The sequence below is a fragment of the Sciurus carolinensis genome, chromosome 8, assembly GCF_902686445.1.
Source record: "Sciurus carolinensis chromosome 8, mSciCar1.2, whole genome shotgun sequence".
NCBI classification, from domain to species: domain Eukaryota; kingdom Metazoa; phylum Chordata; class Mammalia; order Rodentia; family Sciuridae; genus Sciurus; species Sciurus carolinensis.
The window spans coordinates 86,956,362-86,976,858 of record NC_062220.1 but is presented as its reverse complement, the minus strand read 5'-3'; the positions used below and the strand labels follow the sequence as shown (position 1 = coordinate 86,976,858).

The 20,497-nt window shown below is 46.5% G+C and overlaps 1 protein-coding gene across 1 annotated transcript in view; it reads left to right on the top strand.

Moving 5' to 3' along the window:
- The window catches only part of Jazf1 (JAZF zinc finger 1), a 331,859-nt gene that overhangs the window by 305,554 nt on the left and 5,808 nt on the right, over window positions 1-20,497 (top strand). Inside the window, exon 4 of the mRNA XM_047560968.1 lies at window positions 16,384-16,553. Coding sequence (XP_047416924.1) covers window positions 16,384-16,553 — 170 coding nt within the window. The remainder of the gene's footprint in view (window positions 1-16,383; window positions 16,554-20,497) is intronic.

The window sequence follows — 20,497 nt, the reverse complement described above, 5'->3', positions numbered from 1 at the left end:
GTGAAAGGGGCTTCCCTTGTTTTTATTGTCGCTTGCTTAGGGACCGATTGGTGTGGTTTATTAGGCCACAACTGTTCCTGTTTTTAGCCTTTAAGAAATGTCTAACAGTAAAGACTTAGTCTCGTTGTTAGAGCAGGGGAACCTCTTACTAATCACTGTGTGTCATTTATGTGGCTTCTTCCGTTGGGCAAAACATTTTGGGAGCAATCTGAGGAATCCGGGACCTGGGGGTGCAGGGTGTGACGTCTAACAGCACCCATGCCCAGAGTGACCCTGAAGTCAAGTGGGATGAGGGTGGAGGCAAGCGCCCTGCCACCCTGTCTGCAAAAGAAGGGTGGCGTCATGCTCCCGGCAGCTCGGCCTATCCTGAGCCCCACCCTCTGCCAAGCTCCACGAATGGCCTTTTCTACACATTGGCTCTGTCATCGCCTTGGCCCGTCACTGTTGTGGTTCTCACTGTCCATATGGGCTAATGGGGGCTTGAAGTTGGTGTCCCTAAGATTTACAAACAGGGTTCAAATGACAGCTTGAGTGCAGGGTCCCGTGCTCTAACTCAGAGGCACCCTCACTGCCAGAGTTGGCGCTGGTAGGTCACAGCAGCAGGGAGATAGATCTCAGAGCCATTTTTGAAATCAGTTGGATCCACATGAGTAACAACCTAAGGAAGTGACATCATGCCTTTGCCACAGGACACATGCCAGGATGGACCAGGGCAGGGTTGTTGAGGGAGCAAGATGGCCAGGTCAAAGCTGGGAGCTCCACAACTTGTCCAGGGTAGACAGCCAGAAACCCCTGAGGCTGGCCAAAAACAGCACACACAGGCAAATGAACCTGGAGGGGTCCTCAGGCAGCAAGGTCAGAGCAAGCTCTCACTTAGGCAAAACCGGAGCCAGCATCAACCTAGAGAAAGGGCTGAGGGACCTGACAGGAGCCAGCCCCACACACGCAGGTACGTGAACCTTTGGGGCTGCTGTAAGGACCCGATGATAATTGGTAGCCATGAAAGCAGGAACAGTCACACCAGTGACAATGGACAGGGGAAGTTGGTCGCTCTGGCAGCTCCTGGGCTCTGTCACTGACCCCAGATCTTAAAAAATCCATCAAGCAGCATCTGTCACCCTGATGGATCAGACCCCTGTGGTTTCTCAAACTGAAGAGTCAATCCATGAAAATACTAACAATGCTGACTGTGTTTAGGTAGATGTTAATTCACAGAATCCTCAGACATGAGAGTCACAGCAAGAGAAGAACGTGGAAGAGAAATTGACCCTACCAAGGTCACCGAGCTGGTCATTGATGGAGACAGTGCTAGAACCCAGGCTTTGAGGCCACTGTGTCCTCTTGTGACCATGAATTCCTGCTAAAGAAATGGAAATGTCAGGAAAAGCATTATCAGGGACACTGGCCACTTGTACTAAGAGCCTGGCTTCCTAAAGCCTTCTATGACAACACTTTATTAAAAAAAAAAAAAGTGCACATATGATGTGAAGAGCACTGTGCCTGGGGAAGACCACCTCATCTACCTTTTGTGCCACCTGTCATGCGTGGTGGGTGCAAAATCAGACTCTCCCCAACAACGCCCCCTCCAGTACCATTCAGTGGGGATGCTCTACCACTGAACCACGTCTCCAGCCCTTTCTTTTTTTTAATTTTGAGACAGAGTCTCACTAAGTTGCTGAGGCTGGCCTTGAACTTGCAATCCTCTGGCCTCAGTCTCCTCAGTCTCTGGGCATGCGCCACGGAGCCTGGCCCAGACTTGCTTTTTATAACATGCTTACAACAGTTCCTTCAAGTGGGATATTCTTGCTCTTGAAGCTTTTTTTTCCAATTGCTTTTATCAAAGTTTGTCACACGCAAACGTTTGACCAGAGTAAAACATGGCCCTGATGACTAGGAAGCCTGCCTGGTATGTGCAATATGTAAAAATGACGCTGCTGGGTGCTCTTAGGACGAGGCCGTGGTGAAGCCAAACAGCCGCCTTAAACATCAGAAGTGCTCTCATAAAACTCGTTTTTCACGCGGCACAGTCTGCAGTTTCCACATGGGACAAAGTGTGAACCTAAGCTTTTATGGGAGATCTCTGAGATTCGCCTGAACTTTCAGTGACTTTCACAACATTATTCCCCAGAGAAGCGACGTATTTTCTGTTGCGGCACATTTTTGTGTCATGTGCTGTGTCTGGGAAGAGACCATTTACTCTATTGCGGTAGAAGTGGGTTTTTGCTGGCAGATCTAATTATTTCTCCTCTTGATCATGGCGACACTTTCTCAATATCTGTCATCCTCCCCTTCCTGGTCCTCCTTTTGCTTTCTCTCTGCATAAAAATAAAAATGCTCTCCCTGACTGTGGGCATGCACTCTATCAGTTTGGCATGCTTTGTTTCACAATGAGGAGGGGAAACGCCATGCCCATAATGAGCCCTGGCAAGCGCTCTAGGGCTGCGGAGAGACCCAGCTCCAGCCGGGGCAGTGCCTGCTCTTCTGCAGTGTGTTCAGACTTCTGTCATTAGAGGAGGGCACCCCTGACCTCGCGGGCCTCTGTGGTGTGACCATTAACTGGGTGCCCCAGGCCTGCTTTGTACACCTCAGGGCCCCTGTGTCTTGTTCACCCCCAGGTCTCCAGGATTGTGAATGAATTAATGAAAATAGTTTTGACACTGTCATCCTCAATCAGTATTTTGTCTTCTGATGGCCTTAGAAATCGTGTCCTAATGTGCTATGTTAGAAATGTAAACTAATCCTGACCAGATTATTTCTTTTTAAAAATGAATTACTTTATTGACAAACATTCTACCACCGACCTACATCCCTCACTCCCTAACCAGATTATTTTTTGTTAGGCCCTGTGAATCTTCGGTCATTTATTAATTTATTTTTGTGCCAGGATTGAACCTAGGTGCGCTTAACCACTGAACCACATCCTCAGCCCTTTTTTTTTTTTTTTGTATTCTGTTTAGAGACAGGGTCTCGCTGAGTTGCTGAGGCTGGCTTTGAACTCATGTTCTCCAGTCTCAACCTCCCAAGCCTCTGGGATTATAGGCATGCACCAAAGCTCTCAACCAGCTTTAGTCATTCCTTTCAAGCCCAGATAACTTACAAATGCTAATTAAGATGATAATATCAACCAGTGCTAACTGAGTATATAACTATATGCCAAAAATCAATCTGAACAGTTTATACATATGACATCATGTAATCTTCACAGTAGCCCAGTGGGGTTAATTCTAGTATTTCCATTGTGTAGATGAGGAAGTAGAGTATAAAGAGGTGGAATAAGTGGTCTGAGGCCACCAGATGGACACAAGAGAGAAGGAATCCTCACATAGATAGCCCCTCCCAGGTCCTGTTCTTGTTCACGGCACTGTGTGGTCTCCAGATAGTTTGGTTTGAATTTTTGCAGTTGTGCTTAGTGCAATTCATAGAGCGACAAAGCTGTTGTGTATGTGCACCTTGTCCAGTGGTGAACCCTGATATCCTTGTCATAGTTCATTTACCATCTACAAATTGGAGTGTCTACTAAGTAAGTATAACTCTTAAGTAAAAATAAGCATATTGTACACACATATCTGCATGTGCTGTGGAGCACCATCCTGGTGCCTGCAGGCTTTGCCACAGATTTCCTTCCTTCCACAAAGGCAAGGCGGGGGCCTGCTCAGGTTGGGCACTGTGCAGGTGTTGGGGGATAAGAACGATCCTGTGTCCATGAGCTTCCCTGTGAGCAGGGGAGGGTGATGGAGAAGAGGAGTCAGCCAGCTGCCACTGCGCTTGCCCAGACTCTCCTCCTGCGAAGGCTCCGGCTCCTTCCCTGGAATGGGCAGCTGCACTTCTCTGAGTCACACCCAAAGCACTGGCTCCCAGAGACCACTCACCCTGCAAGGGAAGAGAACCCGTTCTGCTCAGCAGCCTGACGTCAGACTGGGCAAAGGGCCCGAGCAGCCTGCGTGACCATTCTCAATTCAGCAGAACGGCACCGGCTGACCTGGGGCCATTGCTCAGAATAGATTCACCCACTTAGAACATAAAGTTGGACCGTGCTTGAGAGGAATCTCAAAGAATGTTACCCATGTTCGAAAGGATTCTGAATCTATCACGGATGTCCTCCATACATTCCATTACCGTGGACACCTGTCACTTTCATATCTGTGACTGGCAGTCTGTGGAGTGTGCCTTGCTGAAGCTGCTGATGTCAGATTGGCACCAGCTTGCCTTCTCAGCAGGTTGTAGCTCCTGGCAGGAGGGCTGGTGAGCAGCACCCACTGTACCTCTGGCCACACCTAATTGGTGCTCACCCAGAACAACCTCTCTTTCTCTGTTAGCCTGTTTTATATCCTGATATTCAAATATCAGATAAAAATGTTTGGTCATTCTTTCTCTGGGTGAAACGTTCTTTTAGGAAGAAGTTCTATAAACTGAGATGCAGGTGGCTTTAAGGTTATTTTGTTTTACTGCTTCACATAACAAGAACGAATTTGGCATTGAGTCACAGACTTCACATACACGCCCCTGAAACAGTTTCATGAGCACCTCTGTACGCTGATACTTCCTCTTGCCTTCTCTCTTTTTTAAAATACCAGCCATGCCCACATAACCCTCTTCTGGGTCCCAGTCTGCAGTTTGAATATACTGTGCTGGACTCTTGAGTGGAAGTGGGTCCCACAAGGGGCCCGTTACTACAGGAGACCTTTACATTAAACCACCATAAGTCCTTAGCAGCAACTGGAAAGGCGAGGGGACAGAAGTATGTTTTAGTCCCTAATAGGGAGACAGACCGTGGGTCTGGGGCCAGGATCGGGGAGGGTGTCCCTAAGATCCCCACTGTCCTGAAGAGATGTTCTTTCTTGCTGTTCGGGGGTGGTTGGTTGTTTGTTCCTAAAAATATGGGCAATTTTAGTGATGGAACCTGAAACACACTTGGAATCAGTGAAAGAGATGAGATGGCATTTTCTTGGGCTTCTTGAGCTTTGCTTTCTCCCCTGACCATGGTGGAGAGTTGGTCAGGCCCCGCGACCAACTAGAGAAGCCCACTAGGGGGCAGTAACGGAACCACACTGTGCCCAGGACTTGACCAAACGGAACAGCTTGAGAGGCAGTTGCGACTGCTTTGGGTTTCACAAGGACAAAAGAATGAGGAGACAGTCATAATGTGCTTGTGAAAAAGGGACCCAGATTTTTCTGTTTGTTTCTTTTCATCCTTGTTTTTTTTTTTAATTTTTTGAGAATGTGGCTATTGAAATACAGAATTTCTTACTATTGCTTTGTGGAATTGTTTTAAATTCTAAATATCTGATTCTTAGAAGACATTAATTTGAAAAGCCTTGGTCTTGACCTCTAAGTCATGGGTCATGAAGTTAGGGTAACATCCCTCCACCTCTCTGAGGGAGGATGAGGGGGAAAGACCCAGTCTGCCCCATTAGATACCCCAGGAGGGGTGTTTTTAGTCAGCTTTTTCACTGCTGTGACTGACCTGACCAGCACAACTGTGGAGGAGAGGTTTATTTGAGGGCTCACAGTTTCAGAGGTCTTAGTCCACGAAGGCCAGCTCCATTCCTCAGGGCTCAAGGTGAGGCTGAACATCATGGCGGGAGAGTGTGGCAGAGGCAAGCAGCTCACATCATCAGGACGCAGAGAGAGAGTCTCCACTGTGGAGACACAGAATATATACCCCATAGCCACGTCCCCAGCTCCCACCTCCTCCGGCCACACCCTACCGGTTCAGTTTCCACTCAGTTCATCCCATTGGGATTAATTCACTGATTGGGTTAAGACTCTTACAACACAGTCATTTCTCAGAACCTTCTTGCACTGTCTCACATATGAGCTTTTGGGGGATACCTCACATCCAAACCATAACAAGGGGGGTTCCTGGGGTCTGTCTGGAGAAGAATAGGCGACTTTGGTGTGCAGGTACTAAGGGCAGATCTCCCCAGGGTGGTGACATCTGAGCTGAGACCCCCTGAGTGCTGAGCAGCTGCCTGTGAAAAGCTAAGAGAGGACTGTCCAAGGATAAGGGACCACGAAGGACAAGCCCTGCAGGGGCACCAGCTCAGCATTTTACAGGCACTTGGCCTCTACTTCAGGGTGGGGAGAAGAGCGCCATCAGAGTAACCCTGGTGTGGCGGACAAGGAGACCCACAGGCATCACAAAAGGGAGGGAGGAAGGAGGATAGACAGGGAAGGGAATGAGCTTTTAATTGTCCATAAGCAGAAGAAATAAATTTAAACATTATTTTGGAATTGCTGCTGGGAGCATCTGCTAGTGTTAAGCTGAATATGTCAGCAGTGAGCTCAGGTTGACCAGGAGGAAGAAGCTGTCCTGCAGACAGCTGCCCTACCCCGTAGCAGACCTCACGTGGGACCGTAGACCGCCACCCCAGCACCTTGCTCTTGACCTTGCGGTATTCCCTACTGAAAGGAAAGAGGGTGACCCATGACTTGGGGCGGGAGTGATACAGACAGGGCCTGCAGCTTTGGTCATTGCCAGAAAGGAGATACTTCCAAGGAACCCAGCGACCCACCCCCAGGTGAAAGATGGCAGTTTGCACATACACATGCTCCTAAAATGTCAGGAAGGGAGTTCAGACTTTCAACCCAGAAAGACAAAGACTCAGAGGAGACAGCAGCAACAAAAAGCACGGAACCTGGAAGCAAACGGACGAGAAGCAACTGTCTAACAGGCTGGCGTGAGTGCAGAAGAATGCTGACTTGGGCCACGTGATCCAGAATGCCGCAAGAATTAGAGCAACGCGAGGGCACGCGAAGTCTTCTGAGCAGTTGAAAATGTTCGAAGGAGGATCGTGGTAATGACGGTACTACCCTGAAGATACAGAGGCCATTGAGTGTATGCTTCAAATGGGTGTGTTGTGTAGCATGTGGGTTATATTTTAACGAGGCTGATACATACATGTGTGTGTATGCACAAATATATATGATTTTTTTAAGAAGTTGGAGCAAGGGATACCTCTAAATGTGGGGATGTAGGTGAGACTGAAATGAGAACTGGTTGTAAGTCTCTGTTGGGTGTAGCTTCCTTCTTCCCCAGCCCTGCAAGGAAGCAGATGGACAGATGTTTCTCCCACCTGCAACAAAACACTGGAGATCAAGGCTCTGGAGAGTCTGAACCACAGACACTGGGCAGCGCTAGAGCCATGGCATTTCTGAGAATTGGGATGCTGAGAGATGACAACTCCATCCCCCTTGGTAGAATCCCTCCCCTCCCTCCTGCCTCCAGGAACCCATCAGCCCTGGAGAAAAGGCTGTAGATGCCACCAGGGCAGCCCCAGCCGGATCACCCTGGGGACGGTCCACTTGGCAGCCCTGCCCACACCCTGCAGCCAGTGAGCTCCTTAGGCCTCTCACTCAAATATGAGTAGACAGACAGGCGAGATCCTGAAGGCCTGAGATGAATATCACCAGCCATGCAGAAGAGGGAGCCATGAAGATGGAAGAGCAGGGAGCAGGAGAAATACAAGCCAACTCAAACCACCTCCTGGGATGGGAGAAGGTGTGTGCAGGGACAGAACCAGGTGGAGCCTTAGGAACTAAAACATGACTGCAGAAACGAAGGCCTTTGTACAAAAGCGAGACAGAAATGTTTTAATCTCCCAGAAGGAGGAGAAAAGAAAAAAATCAAAACACGGAAGTGTGAAGAATATTAGAGGATTAGTCCAGGAGTGTAACACTTGAATAAAATGAGTTTCCAGAAAGACAGATAGGACAGAGGAGGGGGGATCGTTAAGATAAAAAAAAAAAAAAAAAAAAAAAATTCAAAGAAGTTTCCCAGAAATGAAGGACAAGAGCAGCATGTGAATGAGTCCTGAGCACAGTGTGGCACCGGCAGGCAGGGACAGTGAGAAGGAGCACATGAGCCTCCACATCAGGCGCCTGGGGCAGGGGACCCCTAGCAGCCCCAGAAGCTGGACCTGGAGCCCTCCGTTGACCCAGGTAAAGGAGAAGCCCCTGGGAAATGCCTGCCAGAGGCAGGACAGACATTCAGGGTTGCAAAATTCACCTGTGGACCCAGGCAGGACATAAAGAAATGGAATTTCTGGGCAGGGATCAGCTGCACAGGACAGGCAAAGGGAACCCCGAGAAGAGCTGGAAGGCAATGGTCTGATTGGAGCAAGAGTGTGGAGCATGTCAGGAGAGAGTCTCTCAGGAAAAAAGCCAGGGGAGCGAGCTGCTTGATGGGTTCACACCGATGGGGAGGTTGATAGTTCCATTGAGCGTTCCGAGTGGACTCAGGAGCCAGACGGCGGACTGTCACGGAGGAGCTCTGTGGCTTTAGACAAGTTACTCTGCCTCTCTGAGCTGCTATTTGATGTAAATCTTAATACCCAGCTCAAAGGACGGTTGTGAGGTTTGAATGAATTGCTAGGTGGTGCTTCGACCTGGGCCTGACGCACCGTGAGCCCCAAGTAAGCATCTGTTTCTCCATGGTGAGGAGGAGGATCAAGGTGAGAGGTGGCAACAACATAGGCCATAGAATGGCATCTATTAACTCTGAGAACAATAAAAATGTGAGTACATTTCTTTACCTGGCTCTGTGTCATCGAAATGCAAACACTGAATACGTGACACCAAATATTAGAATGAAACTCTGTTGGGAGGGACAGAGCAGGAGGCGGCTTGGGAGGATGTGTAAGATTGAAATTCCTACCTTGCATTTTAGGGAATCAGCAGCTGTCCAAAACCCAACATCAAAAGCCAGCCGTAGAGGCAGGTTATTTGGAAAGGGGAGGGAGAAGCCAGGGAAAGGCGGGGGTGGGGGCGGGATCCCTCTCTTTCATGAGAAGCTTCACAAAAGTGACTTTTTCCATATACAGATATAACTGATTAAAGAGAAGAAATTTTATATTAAGAAAACATTCGTAGGGAAATGATGAGAGGACAGAGGTGGTCACCTAAAGTGACTCCCCTGACCGAGCTGTGGTAATGACTGGTAGTGAACTGCATCCATGGAAATCTGTGACTCCAAAGTGACATTTGAAATGGGAAGGTAATGGAAACTCACTAAAAAATAGCTGCAGTATAAAACTGGTAAAATTGTGCTGCCTAGGTGGCCTCGTGTTCTGCAAAGTTGATATGTTTATTAAACACAGGTGTTTTCTTCTCCATCTCCATGAGCAGATAGGCAGGGAATTGTGAGCAAGCCCCGTAATTCTAGGAAAAGAAAGAACTGGGACAAGACTAGGAAAGGATAGCCAAGAGCCAAGAGGAAGGGGACCCAGAGTGCTCGCAGTGCTGGCGAGATGGGGCTGTGGCTAGGCTGAGGGAACACCTGGTCCCCAGGAGATGTGATCTCCAGTGACCCTTGTAATTACACAGAGGGTATTAAAGTGGTGAGAAAGACGTGGGCTTTGAAAGTCCCATTTATGGAGAAACAGACCTTGACAAAGTACCCTGAAAGTCCAGCCCAGGAAATAACCATAGGCTCCCTCATGAAGCGTTTTGTTCTGTATTGTGACCAAGAGTCAGTGGGTCAGTCACCAAGAACCTTCTGCTGGCCTGCGATCAACTCTTTCTTTTAGGTCTTGCCAGATTCTTGAAACTCCAGGAAGGTCAAAGTTAGTATAGAAATAATGAAAAAATAAATCAGATCACTAGAACCAACTTGTATAATGGTTTGAGTATCGGTTTTGTAGTCACTGGGAACATTTGTTGGGTCTGTTATGTCTTTAAGATATTTTAAAGCTTGAGCTGGGATATGGTGGCACACCATAGTAGTCCCAGACTTGGGAGGCTGAGGCAGGAGAATTGAAAGTGTGAGGCCATCCTGGCAACTTAGTGAGATCCTTGCTCAAAATTAAAAATGAAAGTGAACTAGGGATGTCACTTAGTGGTGGATCCCTGGATTCCAACCCAGTACCACCTGAATGAATAAATAAATTACACACACACACACACACACAGAGTAAAGTTAATCTTAAAGTTTTTAATCATTATTTAATATGTATAAGAGCATTTTATTTTAAAAGCATGTTTTTTATTTAATAGTATCTGAATATTTAGAAATATGTGTTAAATAAATTTGTAGATATAAGCATTTAGCAGTAAACCAAGTACAAATAGTTCTTAAGTTTTCTTATTTGAAAAAAGTCATTCTTCAAATGTTAGAAATGCAGGCAACTGGGAGATAGAGTAAGGAGGTGGGTTGCGTTTTGCTTTGGGAAATCACTGGAGGGTTTTAAGCAGGGAAGTGAATTTTTTTTAAAGAATTGTGGCGGTGTCAAGAGAGGAGCTGTGTAGTCTTGGGTCCCCTTCCACCTTTAAATGTATTCACTCATTCATTCATTTGACAAACACACAATCATGCTCCTTATGTGCACGCACTGCCCTGGGCACTGTGAGATAATCAAAGTTAATGGCAAAGGGTCTCCAAACACAGTAAAAGAAACTGACAGAGTCCAGCAGCCTTCAGAATGGGTGAAGTCCTGGGCGCTGTAACTTCTGGCTTGGAGAACCAGGACGAGTTACACGTTAAAGAGTAGATGGGAGATCAACGTCCCAGGAATGAACTGAGGCCCAGCCACAAGGAAGTGAAGAATTTTCCAGGCACGGCACGTGGTTCCCTTAGCCATTAATGTGGTTTTCATCATAGTCATCTGTTGCCAGTTCATTTAGACTGGTGTTGCTTCAACTCTGATAAAGTGGATCAGTACCAATAAAGCTAAATAATACTGATAAATCTATAAGGAAGAAAGGCAACTCTTTGCTAATATATTTGCCAGAATCTGACACCCCAGGAGAATTTGAATTTGCTGTCACTGCAGTTACCACTTTTGCATTAATATTAATGATTTGTGTTATAGAAAAATGTGGCATATTGGGTTTCTGGAAAAGGTTGACTTATTTTATCTATGTGTCACTGTCTTATGACTACAAAGAATGAAAACAGGGTTGACCATCCGCAGAGATAAAGGGCTCAGCAGAGGGAAGTGAGGCAGAGGTTGGAGGAAGAGGAAGATCTGAAACTGCTCATAACAAGTGAGAAGGCAAGTGGCCGAAGCAGCAGCTGGCTGGGCTCATACACAGTGATGTGTGCTTGGCCCAGGTGGGCAGCCAAGGCCAGGGTTGCGTGAGTGTGTGTGTGTATACCTGCGCGCAGGAGTTCTACATCACATTGAGGTTTTCGAATGTGATTCACAAAACTGACTTTTTTGTTTTTGTACCAGAGATTGGCCAAGGGGTGCTTAACCACGAAGCTACATCCCCAGCCCTTTATTTTTTTATTTAGAGACAGGGTCTCACTGAGTTGCTTAGGGCCTCACTGATTTGCTGAGGCTGGCTTTGAACTCAGCATCCTCCTGCCTCAGCCTCCTGAGCCTCTGGGATTACAGGTGTGTGCCACTGTGCCCAGCTACAAAACTGACTTTTTACCTCCTTCCAACAGCCAGTAGAAGTTTCTCATTAGTCCTGTAGAATGAAAGAGCCTTATCACAGAATCCTATCTACTAGTTTTTTTTGATTTCCCAAACTGAATGCTGACATGAACATTTGAGGCCTTATGTGAGTGTCCCTCAGCTCCTGTCGTGTGCACTCAGGCCTGCACAGTCGTGACTGTGGAGAATAAAACTATTATCCAAGGAGGATTCGTGGCTGCCCGTCTTTACGTGTGATGTGGCAGGTCGAATCACATTTTCTCGTAGAAACTCTAACATTAGCAAATGCCATTTTTTCATTGACTAATCATATCCAAGACTAAGAAGGGCCTGTAAAAAACAACTCGCAGGGCTCTCTTTGAGAGGCTGGACTGCTGGGTTACTGTGTCCCGCTGCCTCAGGACAACCCGCTGCTTCTGCTTCCTATGTGCTCCCGCACCACAGGTCACAGACGGCTTTGAGTGACTCACACAGTGTCCACTTTCTTCTCCCCCTCACACGTCTCCAGGACTTGCTTTGTCTGGGGCATCTTTGTCCCCCGTACATGGGATGTTCCATTGGAAAATAAAGGAGCTTGAACTCTGGAACCGCAGTCCTGAGTAGCAGTCTTCACTGGGCCTGCTCTAACCAGGTGATCTGGACACATCCCTCGCCCCCTGTGTCCCAGCTCTCCATTCTGTCCAGTCAGGAAGAGAGACTGGCGACAAGGAAAGCACCCTTCCAAGGACCAGGTTCATAGGTAGCCCCAGACCCAAATGGCAGCACCTTCTATTTCCAGAAACACCTGCGTAAAATAAAATCGGTGCATTCTTAAGCAGCTGCAATTCTTATTATAAAAAGACAACACATAAGCACAGGTAGGTTTAAGTTTATAGGCACATGCCAGAATTTTGGGAGCAGATGTCTTAAAGCAAAAGGAAGCCAAATGAAAAAGCAGGTATTTTGGCTACCATGCCACTCCATGTTCCTAAGGTCATATTCTGCCCATTTGTGTGCTAAAGACTAATGGGGCATATTGGAGAGCTAGGGTTGGACCAGACCCTCAAAACCATGGAATTTGGTCATCAGAGAATCAACACAAGCAATAATCATCCTACTAAAAATGAACACCAGGCTGAATCCCCATGGTGGTATCTGTGTAGCCTCATCACAACCTGCTAATCTCAGCTGACTGGGATGTGCCCCATGTGACCCTGCAGCTAGCCTGGAAGAAGGTGGCCTTAAAGTGAGGTGTAGGAAGGAGATATTAAGTCTTTATATTGCTTTATTAAAATTATTATTACACATATTAAGATATTTGTCTTCACTGCTCTGCATGGGTTTTATATGGTAATATATGAGTATATACACTTATGGCATTTATATTTAAAATATTCATAGACTCGGGGCTGTGTTCATGACTTTTTTATTGACTGGGGATATAGAATCAAAAAATTGGGAGACAGCAGATGAAGCAGATGTTGAAGACGAGTGAGGCTGGGCTTTATTTTCCTTTTTTGGAAAAACATGAGGCTATTAAAGCAAAGGAGAGAGAAAATTGCTCATTTTTATAACTCAGTGTGTGGCTTTTTCGTGAATTTAATTCTTTCTAGAGTTCTAAGCCGTTTGAAAGGAGGCTGAGAGCAGATGGTTTGGGTCTCAAACTTTTCTGCAGGACCACTGTGGACTCTGGTGGCAGGTGCTCCAGGAGGGGGCACCAGCATCTGGGCACAGGTGACTTAAGAGTCACTGTGGCCTCTGTGCCCACCGTGGGCGCTCTGGCTGCTGGAAGGAGAAGTGGCTGTTTCAGGCAGGTGACAGTTCTGTTTGATGAAAGGGTGGCATTTGGGATACAGTAAGGCAAACACAAGGAAATTCCCTACATGTTTCTCTGGTTTTAAAAAGTGACTGTCCTCAAGAAGAGTCAGGGAATAGTAGAGGCAAAATGAAACAGCTCATATGTTATTTTATTTATCAAATATCTCCTTAATGTCACATCTCAGACATTGTTCTAAGTACTTCTAAAAACAGGAACTTGGTTACTCTTTACAACAGCCTTAAGGGTGGGTACTGTTTTCAGCCCATTTTGCCGATGAGTCTGAAGCTCAGCAAGGTGGTGTCACTTGCCTGGGCTCACATAGCTTGTCAGTGGCAGCACCAGGGCTCCCATGTGCACTCAGGCCCCTGCCTGTGCCTCCAGCCTGGTGTCTGTGACCTCACTGAAATGGGAGGTGGGGGATGCTTTGCTCCGCCTGCACTGAAGAGTAAAAGCAGGTTTGTCCTTTTTTTTTTTTTTCTTTCTTTTTCAATTGTTGCATTTTACACAATTGCGGAAATTGTTAAGAATTCACCCTGCATCTTTTTTTTAACTGGCACATTATAATTTTAACAATAGTGGGAATCCTTACAGATTCACACTGCATTGTCTTATGTAGGGACTCCCTATCCTTTCAGAACTATATTTAGTTTCAAAATAAGCTTTTCTAAAAATATTATTTTATGTGGGAGTATTACAAAAATGAATTTCTTCTACCGTCTTCCATTTTCTGAGCACTTACTTGTGAGATGGGTGTTCTATAGACATGAATCCTTCCATCTGCCAGGAATGCTCTGCATCCATTTCATTGACCAGAAAGTCCAAGTCAAGTAGCTTGTCCCTCCGCTAAGGAAAGCCAGCACAGGACCCCAGCTCTGTAACTGCTCCTCTTTGGTCTTAAACTATAAACAGGTCCATCTTGAACGCCATGCCAGGGCAGCCATTAGGTCCACCCAGTACCCGAAGATCTCTCTGGTGTGCCAGTGACTAGGGGCATGTGGCCTAGTTTGCTGGGGACAGTGTGGATTTATGCCTGCTGTCACAGCACTGACCTTGGCTCTCAAAGCACCCAGCTTGAACCATAAGTTATGTGGTCCCTGCTCGCCTCGCTTGGGGCTGGATGCCATGTGGTTTCCAGGCGACTGTGTACATAGCATCAACCCTCAGGGTCTGGTCCCTTTTGATCCAGTAAAGTTTTGAAGTTTTATCTTGTGCTGGGCTTCATTAAGCCCTTGGTTGGTCTGAGGTTCCCCACTCACCCCCCAGTTGTAAATGTTGCCTGGTTCTTGGTATTCAGGTTAACAAATTAGCCCAATTAGATGGGTAAATTAGTCATTCTAACTTTCTGAAGTCCTGCTGGAAGAGCTTTGGGAAATAGCATTTATAGTTTTCTAACAAGCAATTTAAAGGACACCAGCATGTGGCATTTGTTTTAAGAGTAAAACGTCTTAAACAAAGCCATACTTAGAAACAGATTTCAGCATTTGCTTTTGGACAGACTGGGAAGGCCATGACAGGGTGGTACCCTTATGTTATCTGACGTGAGCATTTGCAAGCTGGCTAATTTGGGGAGCTACAGTCAAGTATAGTAGAACTGACTGAACCACATTTCATCATAAAGCCTCATCTTTGCCAGAATGTTGGGGTTTTTGTTTTTTCACCCCCTGAAATTTCTAGCAGTCTTCAGAAACAGTCTGAATTTGCTTGAGTGTAGATGGGGAATAACCAGCAACTTGCCGGAAGATGAGAAGGATACCTTCAGAGAAGGCTCGACAGCTTCTGACATTAGGAGCCAAGAACCAGTGTGGGAAAAAGTGACATCCCTTAAGAGCTCGCTGAGAATTCATGAGCATTTTAACCTCATGGGGGTTCAGTTTCCGTTGTGTGTAGAATAGTGACGGTGATCCTACCTCATAGGGTTACTGGAAGATTAAATGAGATGATGCATAAAATGTGCCTGCAACATTCTATAGGCACTCCATAAATGTGAGGTCTTTTTCTTCCTTCCTGGATCCTTTCAGTTTTTAGCCTCGGATGTCAACATCCCTGTTCCTGGCTCAACTGCTCTTCAAACAATCTTATTAATGCCTATTAAAATGAAACCCAATAAAAGTGCCAATATTTGGTGTTGAAATAATTGATGTAGCAGAGTGAGCCTGCGAAGCACCCAGACAGGCCCCGGGTGCAATTTAGCCTCACACCTGGGGGACGAATTTCACAACTGTAATTGCTACCATATAATTCTTATTAATGTTGTGCTATAATTCCTATTTATTCCACAGGGCTTGTAAATGTATTAGGACTTGTCAACATATGATTTTACACTGTTTATGATCTGTAGAATTATGTCCTTCAGGGTTGTATTGTGCAAAAGTACAAAATAAATGGTGTCAGGCCTCATTTAAAAAGAGCAAAAAGTGGCTGCTTATCAAGGTGGTCCTCCATCCCTCCTGTCCTGGGGAAGGCAGGAAAGTAGACTTTTATTCGCTTCTTAGCAGAGCCTTTACCTTTTCGAGTATGAGTATCTCCTCTTCCTGTCTGAGCCATGTGACTGTTGGGTCAGCCCTGCCATGGACCGTGTGTAGCTGGAAGGTAGATAAGTGTGTGGGGAATCGTCCGTCTTCCAGAAGCCAGACCTGTATTCTCACGCTGCATCTTAACCTCAGAGCTCCTGACATCTCTGCCCACCTTGCTGTAACCCTCTTTCAGTTCCATAAGTGCCTCTTAATCTTCCCGGCTCAAATCCATAAAGCAAAGTTCTGAATTGATTCCCATTGAAGTGTGAGTACCTTAGAAGTACAGAATGCAGCCCTCTCCCACAGCTGTTTGCGTTTACTAGGCTAGCGAGTCATAAAACCAAAGGGGACAGAATTCTTCCCACTGGGACATCAGGCACTACGTTGCGTGTGTGTTGAGAGGGGTCTGTCATCGTCGGTTATTTCTGTCCCGGCCTCCAAGCCCTCCCAGGGCCTTTGCAGCCACAGGTTGGCCTGCCATAGAATACAGTGCTTGCTCAGCTAGTTCCTGGCCCTGAGTTGTTGGGAGGCCTTTAACCTGGTCTTCTCACAAGACTACCAGGGAATACCTGCTGTCCCCCTGGGCCTTCAGTCACAGCTGTCCTGCCCTGCCAGTCTTCCTGGCCCCGGGGCAGCTGGGGCCAAACTGTGGGGAGGGACCGCTCCTGACAGCCCTTGCTCTTCTCTTCTGCAGGCAGTGAGTATGACGAGGAGGAGGTGGACTACGAGGAGTCTGACAGCGATGAGTCCTGGACCACGGAGAGTGCCATCAGCTCAGAAGCCATCCTCAGCTCCATGTGCATGAATGGAGGGGAAGAGAAGCCTTTTGCCTGCCCGGTTCCTGGATGTAAAAAGAGATACAAGGTAAAGGAGGTGCCGCTTCACCTGGCATAACTGGAAACAGTCGCTTGTAAGCCACCCTTCTTTATTCAGAGAGTGGCAGCCCTGGGTCCAAGGGAGACGTGGCCGCCTACGCGTTGCTGGGCAGATGGCCGCAACACACATGCGTGCCAGGGCTGCCCTCCGGTGAATGCTGCCTGGGGGCTGAGGGTCTTTGATGGGGATTTCCCTTTCATTAACCTGTCTGGAAACTGGAGGTCAAAGAGGTCTTCTGCAAGAGGGCGATACCTTTCAGGCTTTCAATTCATGTCATCTTGGGGCCTGTCGATATCTAATGTGGAATCTGGGGCCAGCTCAGCAGTAGAGTCAGTCCTGGGTTCCATTTCCAACACAGCAAAACAAAGCAAGTGTGCCCACCTATTCATTTGCCAAACACCTTCCCCAATGGATGGCTCTCCAGGTGGCTCACAGAAGGACACTTTAAAGTCATAAAAAAGCCCCAGGCAACTCACAGACCTTTTGGAAAATGTGGCAGGGTGTTCACCTTCCAGCTGAGGCCGTTCTTGCTCCCTTTCAACTGGCATGAAAGGGGATGGGGAGCAAAAAGTGCTTTGATTTTCTCACCAAACTACCCACTTCACCTTGAGCCTCCGGGTGTCATGGGCAGCCAGGGGTGCTAAGTTTCTATTAAGAAAACTCAGGGACAAAGCAATGAGAACCGTGTACAATAAATACTCAAGTGTGGGTCCAGAGGTCACTTAAAAACAAAATTGCAAACTTTCCCAAGTGTTAGCAGCTTTTTAAAATACAGCTGTGAAATATAAAAATCAGAAACATACCCGTCCTTAATGACATGCTAATTTACCTATAGCTCAGCAGACTGAATTAAAAAGACAAAGACTTGAAAGATACGAGTACTTCTTACATTGCTCCTTAAACATGTTTCTGAACATTTAAAAAAATCTGTTTCAGTATTTTTTATCCCAGTTACTGATAAAAAAAGAAAGCACGAAACACAAATACATCACATGAGTAGCTGGTCTGAAGTTTCACCTGATCCAGGTACAGTTAGAATTTTATCAGGCAAAGTCAAGATGCTCTTTGTTTAAACTAAAATGTAAACCCAGGATGGAGATGCCAGAATCCTACCAGGGATTCCTGAAGAGCTGCTGCCTTCAGATCAGTGTGTCTCAGAACGTGTACAACAGGAGGCATGGAGGTGGCAGAGGAGAGCAGTGCCACCAGTTGCCCCAAGATACAGAACGCCAAGGACATGTCCAAAGAGCTCATTCCAGAGTGCAGCTCTGCACTGCAGAAAGAGGTCCCCCCCCACCTCCTCCTCCTATTCACAGTAGAAAAAGCTAGATGGAAAGGCGCGATTGTGTCCCGTCTGCCCTGGATGCCCACTGTCTCCGTGTCAGCTGTTCTTCCTCCCTTGTGTCTTGCTGCCCTTGCTCAAGTGCCTTGACACCGTTGAAGCAAGGTTTCGAATAAAAAGAAGGTGGAGTAATAACATATACTGAAACTGACCAAAAAAAAAAAAAGAGACTTAAAAACTCCACCCTTCGATCTGGCCCAAGAGGGTGAGTCATTCTTTCCCATCTCTAGCTTCATTTTCCTTTTCTTGTTCATATCCTTTCCCCCTAGTCATTTCTGGCTTTTGGTCATTACCCTTTGCTTTTATTTCTCTTGGGTTTCTAGCAACTTACTCCTTTTCAGTTGCCTGGGTTGGTGAGGGCGAGTTTTCTACTTCTAAAGTCAAGAGAAGATTTAGTGAACCTCAGCTGCAAAGTCCACCAGCGATGGTACCATTAACTGTCAGATGACATGGGTGGCAACTATCCTGATTCCCAGAGGGAAGTGTTTCCTTTCTGAGTAAGAATGCCGGGTAAGAATACACAGGAGGAGAACTAACATGCAACTAGTACTCCTAACCATATGCTTAAGACAAGTACTGTTGTAATCCCTAAAACTTCAGTTCGACTCTGGGAGCTATTGGCTGCCGCAGTGCTATTCTCTAATCAGGTCTTATTTCCTCTTGTGTATTGCATGTTTGTTGGCTTTGGTATTGGTGAGGGCTGGGTGGTAATGAGCTCATGTATCATGAAGTCAGGCAGAATCCAGAAGTGCTAGCTTTTCTTTTTTTTCTTTCTTTTTTTTTTTTTTTTAATTCCTGGGGCAAGTCAGACTTTTAAAATTCCTCGTTGCTTGTTGGCCCCGAGTCTCTGACCAGTTAAGTCCCTAGGATACTATACTGTGTCAGCACCAGCTCTTCCTATGTCATTGGCATTTACACCGTTGAAAGAAAATGAGATATCTCACCTCCCCAATCACACTGAGTAGGAAATGAGAGGGAGCCAGGAAGAGGTTCAAGTCTGCATTTCCCCCCAGGGTATTTCCAGTGCCTAGTACACCTCTTTTATTTTGTAGAAGAAAAATACCCTTTTTCCTCAATCCTCCTGAGTTCTTAGTTTTAACAGATCCCTATAACAAAAGACAGGCTAATAAGAGAAAAGCAAACAGGAGTTTATTCATGGGAAACTCGAAGGGAACGAGTGAGTACTTTTCAAAAAGATAGCTTTGAATTCTAGCTCAGGTAGTATCTTCACCAAAGAGCGAAGTTTTGGAGAAGAGCCAAGTCTCTGGGGCAAAAACTTGTGGAAAGGCAAAGAAATGACCAGTAAAAGCTAGTTTGTAAAACTTGCGAGCATAGATGTCTCAGGTACCATCCCCAGGCCTAGAAATCCAGGCCTCGTCTACAGTGGTTGACCTTCGTTCCCCTTGGAAGAGAGGGAAGGTGGAATATTCTTTGTTTTTGTTAAAGTGTGTCCTGTTTGAGGCCGAGGGAGAGCAGGGAGCTTGCCTGTACCAGCTGCTTTATGTTCATGAGCTCAGTAGTCCTCACTGGGCTGAGGCACATTTCGGGGTGACACTTTGTGGTCTCCCACAGTTTCCTCTTTCCATGAGTACTTCTCATTTTAACTCTGCCTCTTTTTCAAGGTGCAGCCCGAGTGCCTTCTCTGGGCACTCTGCCAATCCCCCAGGCTCCAACCTGCAGACTGAGGTGCTGGCTGTCATATTACAGCTCACAGTCCTCTCAGCACCCAGCACAGGTCTTGGTTGTGACAGATCATCTGAGGACCAAGGAATAAAGCTGTAATATTTGGGGAAGAGCAAACAGGGGATCCCTGCTGATCACTGGAACCCCAAAGTGGTGGTGAGACTCATGCTTACAAATATTTCCCGGATGCTCTAGGCTGGGAGTACTGGCCCCACTCTGGTGCTGTTCCACTTTTTCGGGCCAGAGAGCACGGACACCACCCTGCCTCACCCCACCTCTCTCCTTATGAAAAGGTATAAAAAAATGGGCAGAAGTGCTTTAAGGAATTTTCCTCTTGATAATTTTTATGTTCTAGTGGTGACGATTAGATACTTTCAAGAAATAAAGCTGAACTAGTCCCCCACCCTATTTCCGTGCTGCAGAGAGGATGCTGGTTGTTTCAGCAACACAAAGGTGGACAGACTGACCTTTTGCCACCTAAATATAGTAGGGCAAGTCTGTAGCCAGGGGTTTTTCCACAAGAGGGCACTTGATAATTCCCTCCCTGGATGGATCCAAATCCCCTAAGGGGAATATAACTAGATAGCAATTTGGCAGTAAATAACTGGAGCTTTAAAAATGTTCAATATCTTTAGCTTCCTAATTCTTTTAGAAATTGATTCTGGGCTGGGGTGTAGCCCAGTGGTACGATGATCGCCTAGTATGTGTCAGGGCTTGAATACCCAGCACTGCAAAATTTAAAAAATTACCCTAAGCATGTCATCAACAATGATCGAGGTACAAGGAGTTCATCACTTAAAGTCAGCCCACATTTGGGAAATACTTATCTTCTAATGGAATTCCGCCATCCCACAAGCAAAACAAATACAAAACAAAAAAAATTTTCCATTAAAAAAAATTCCTATTT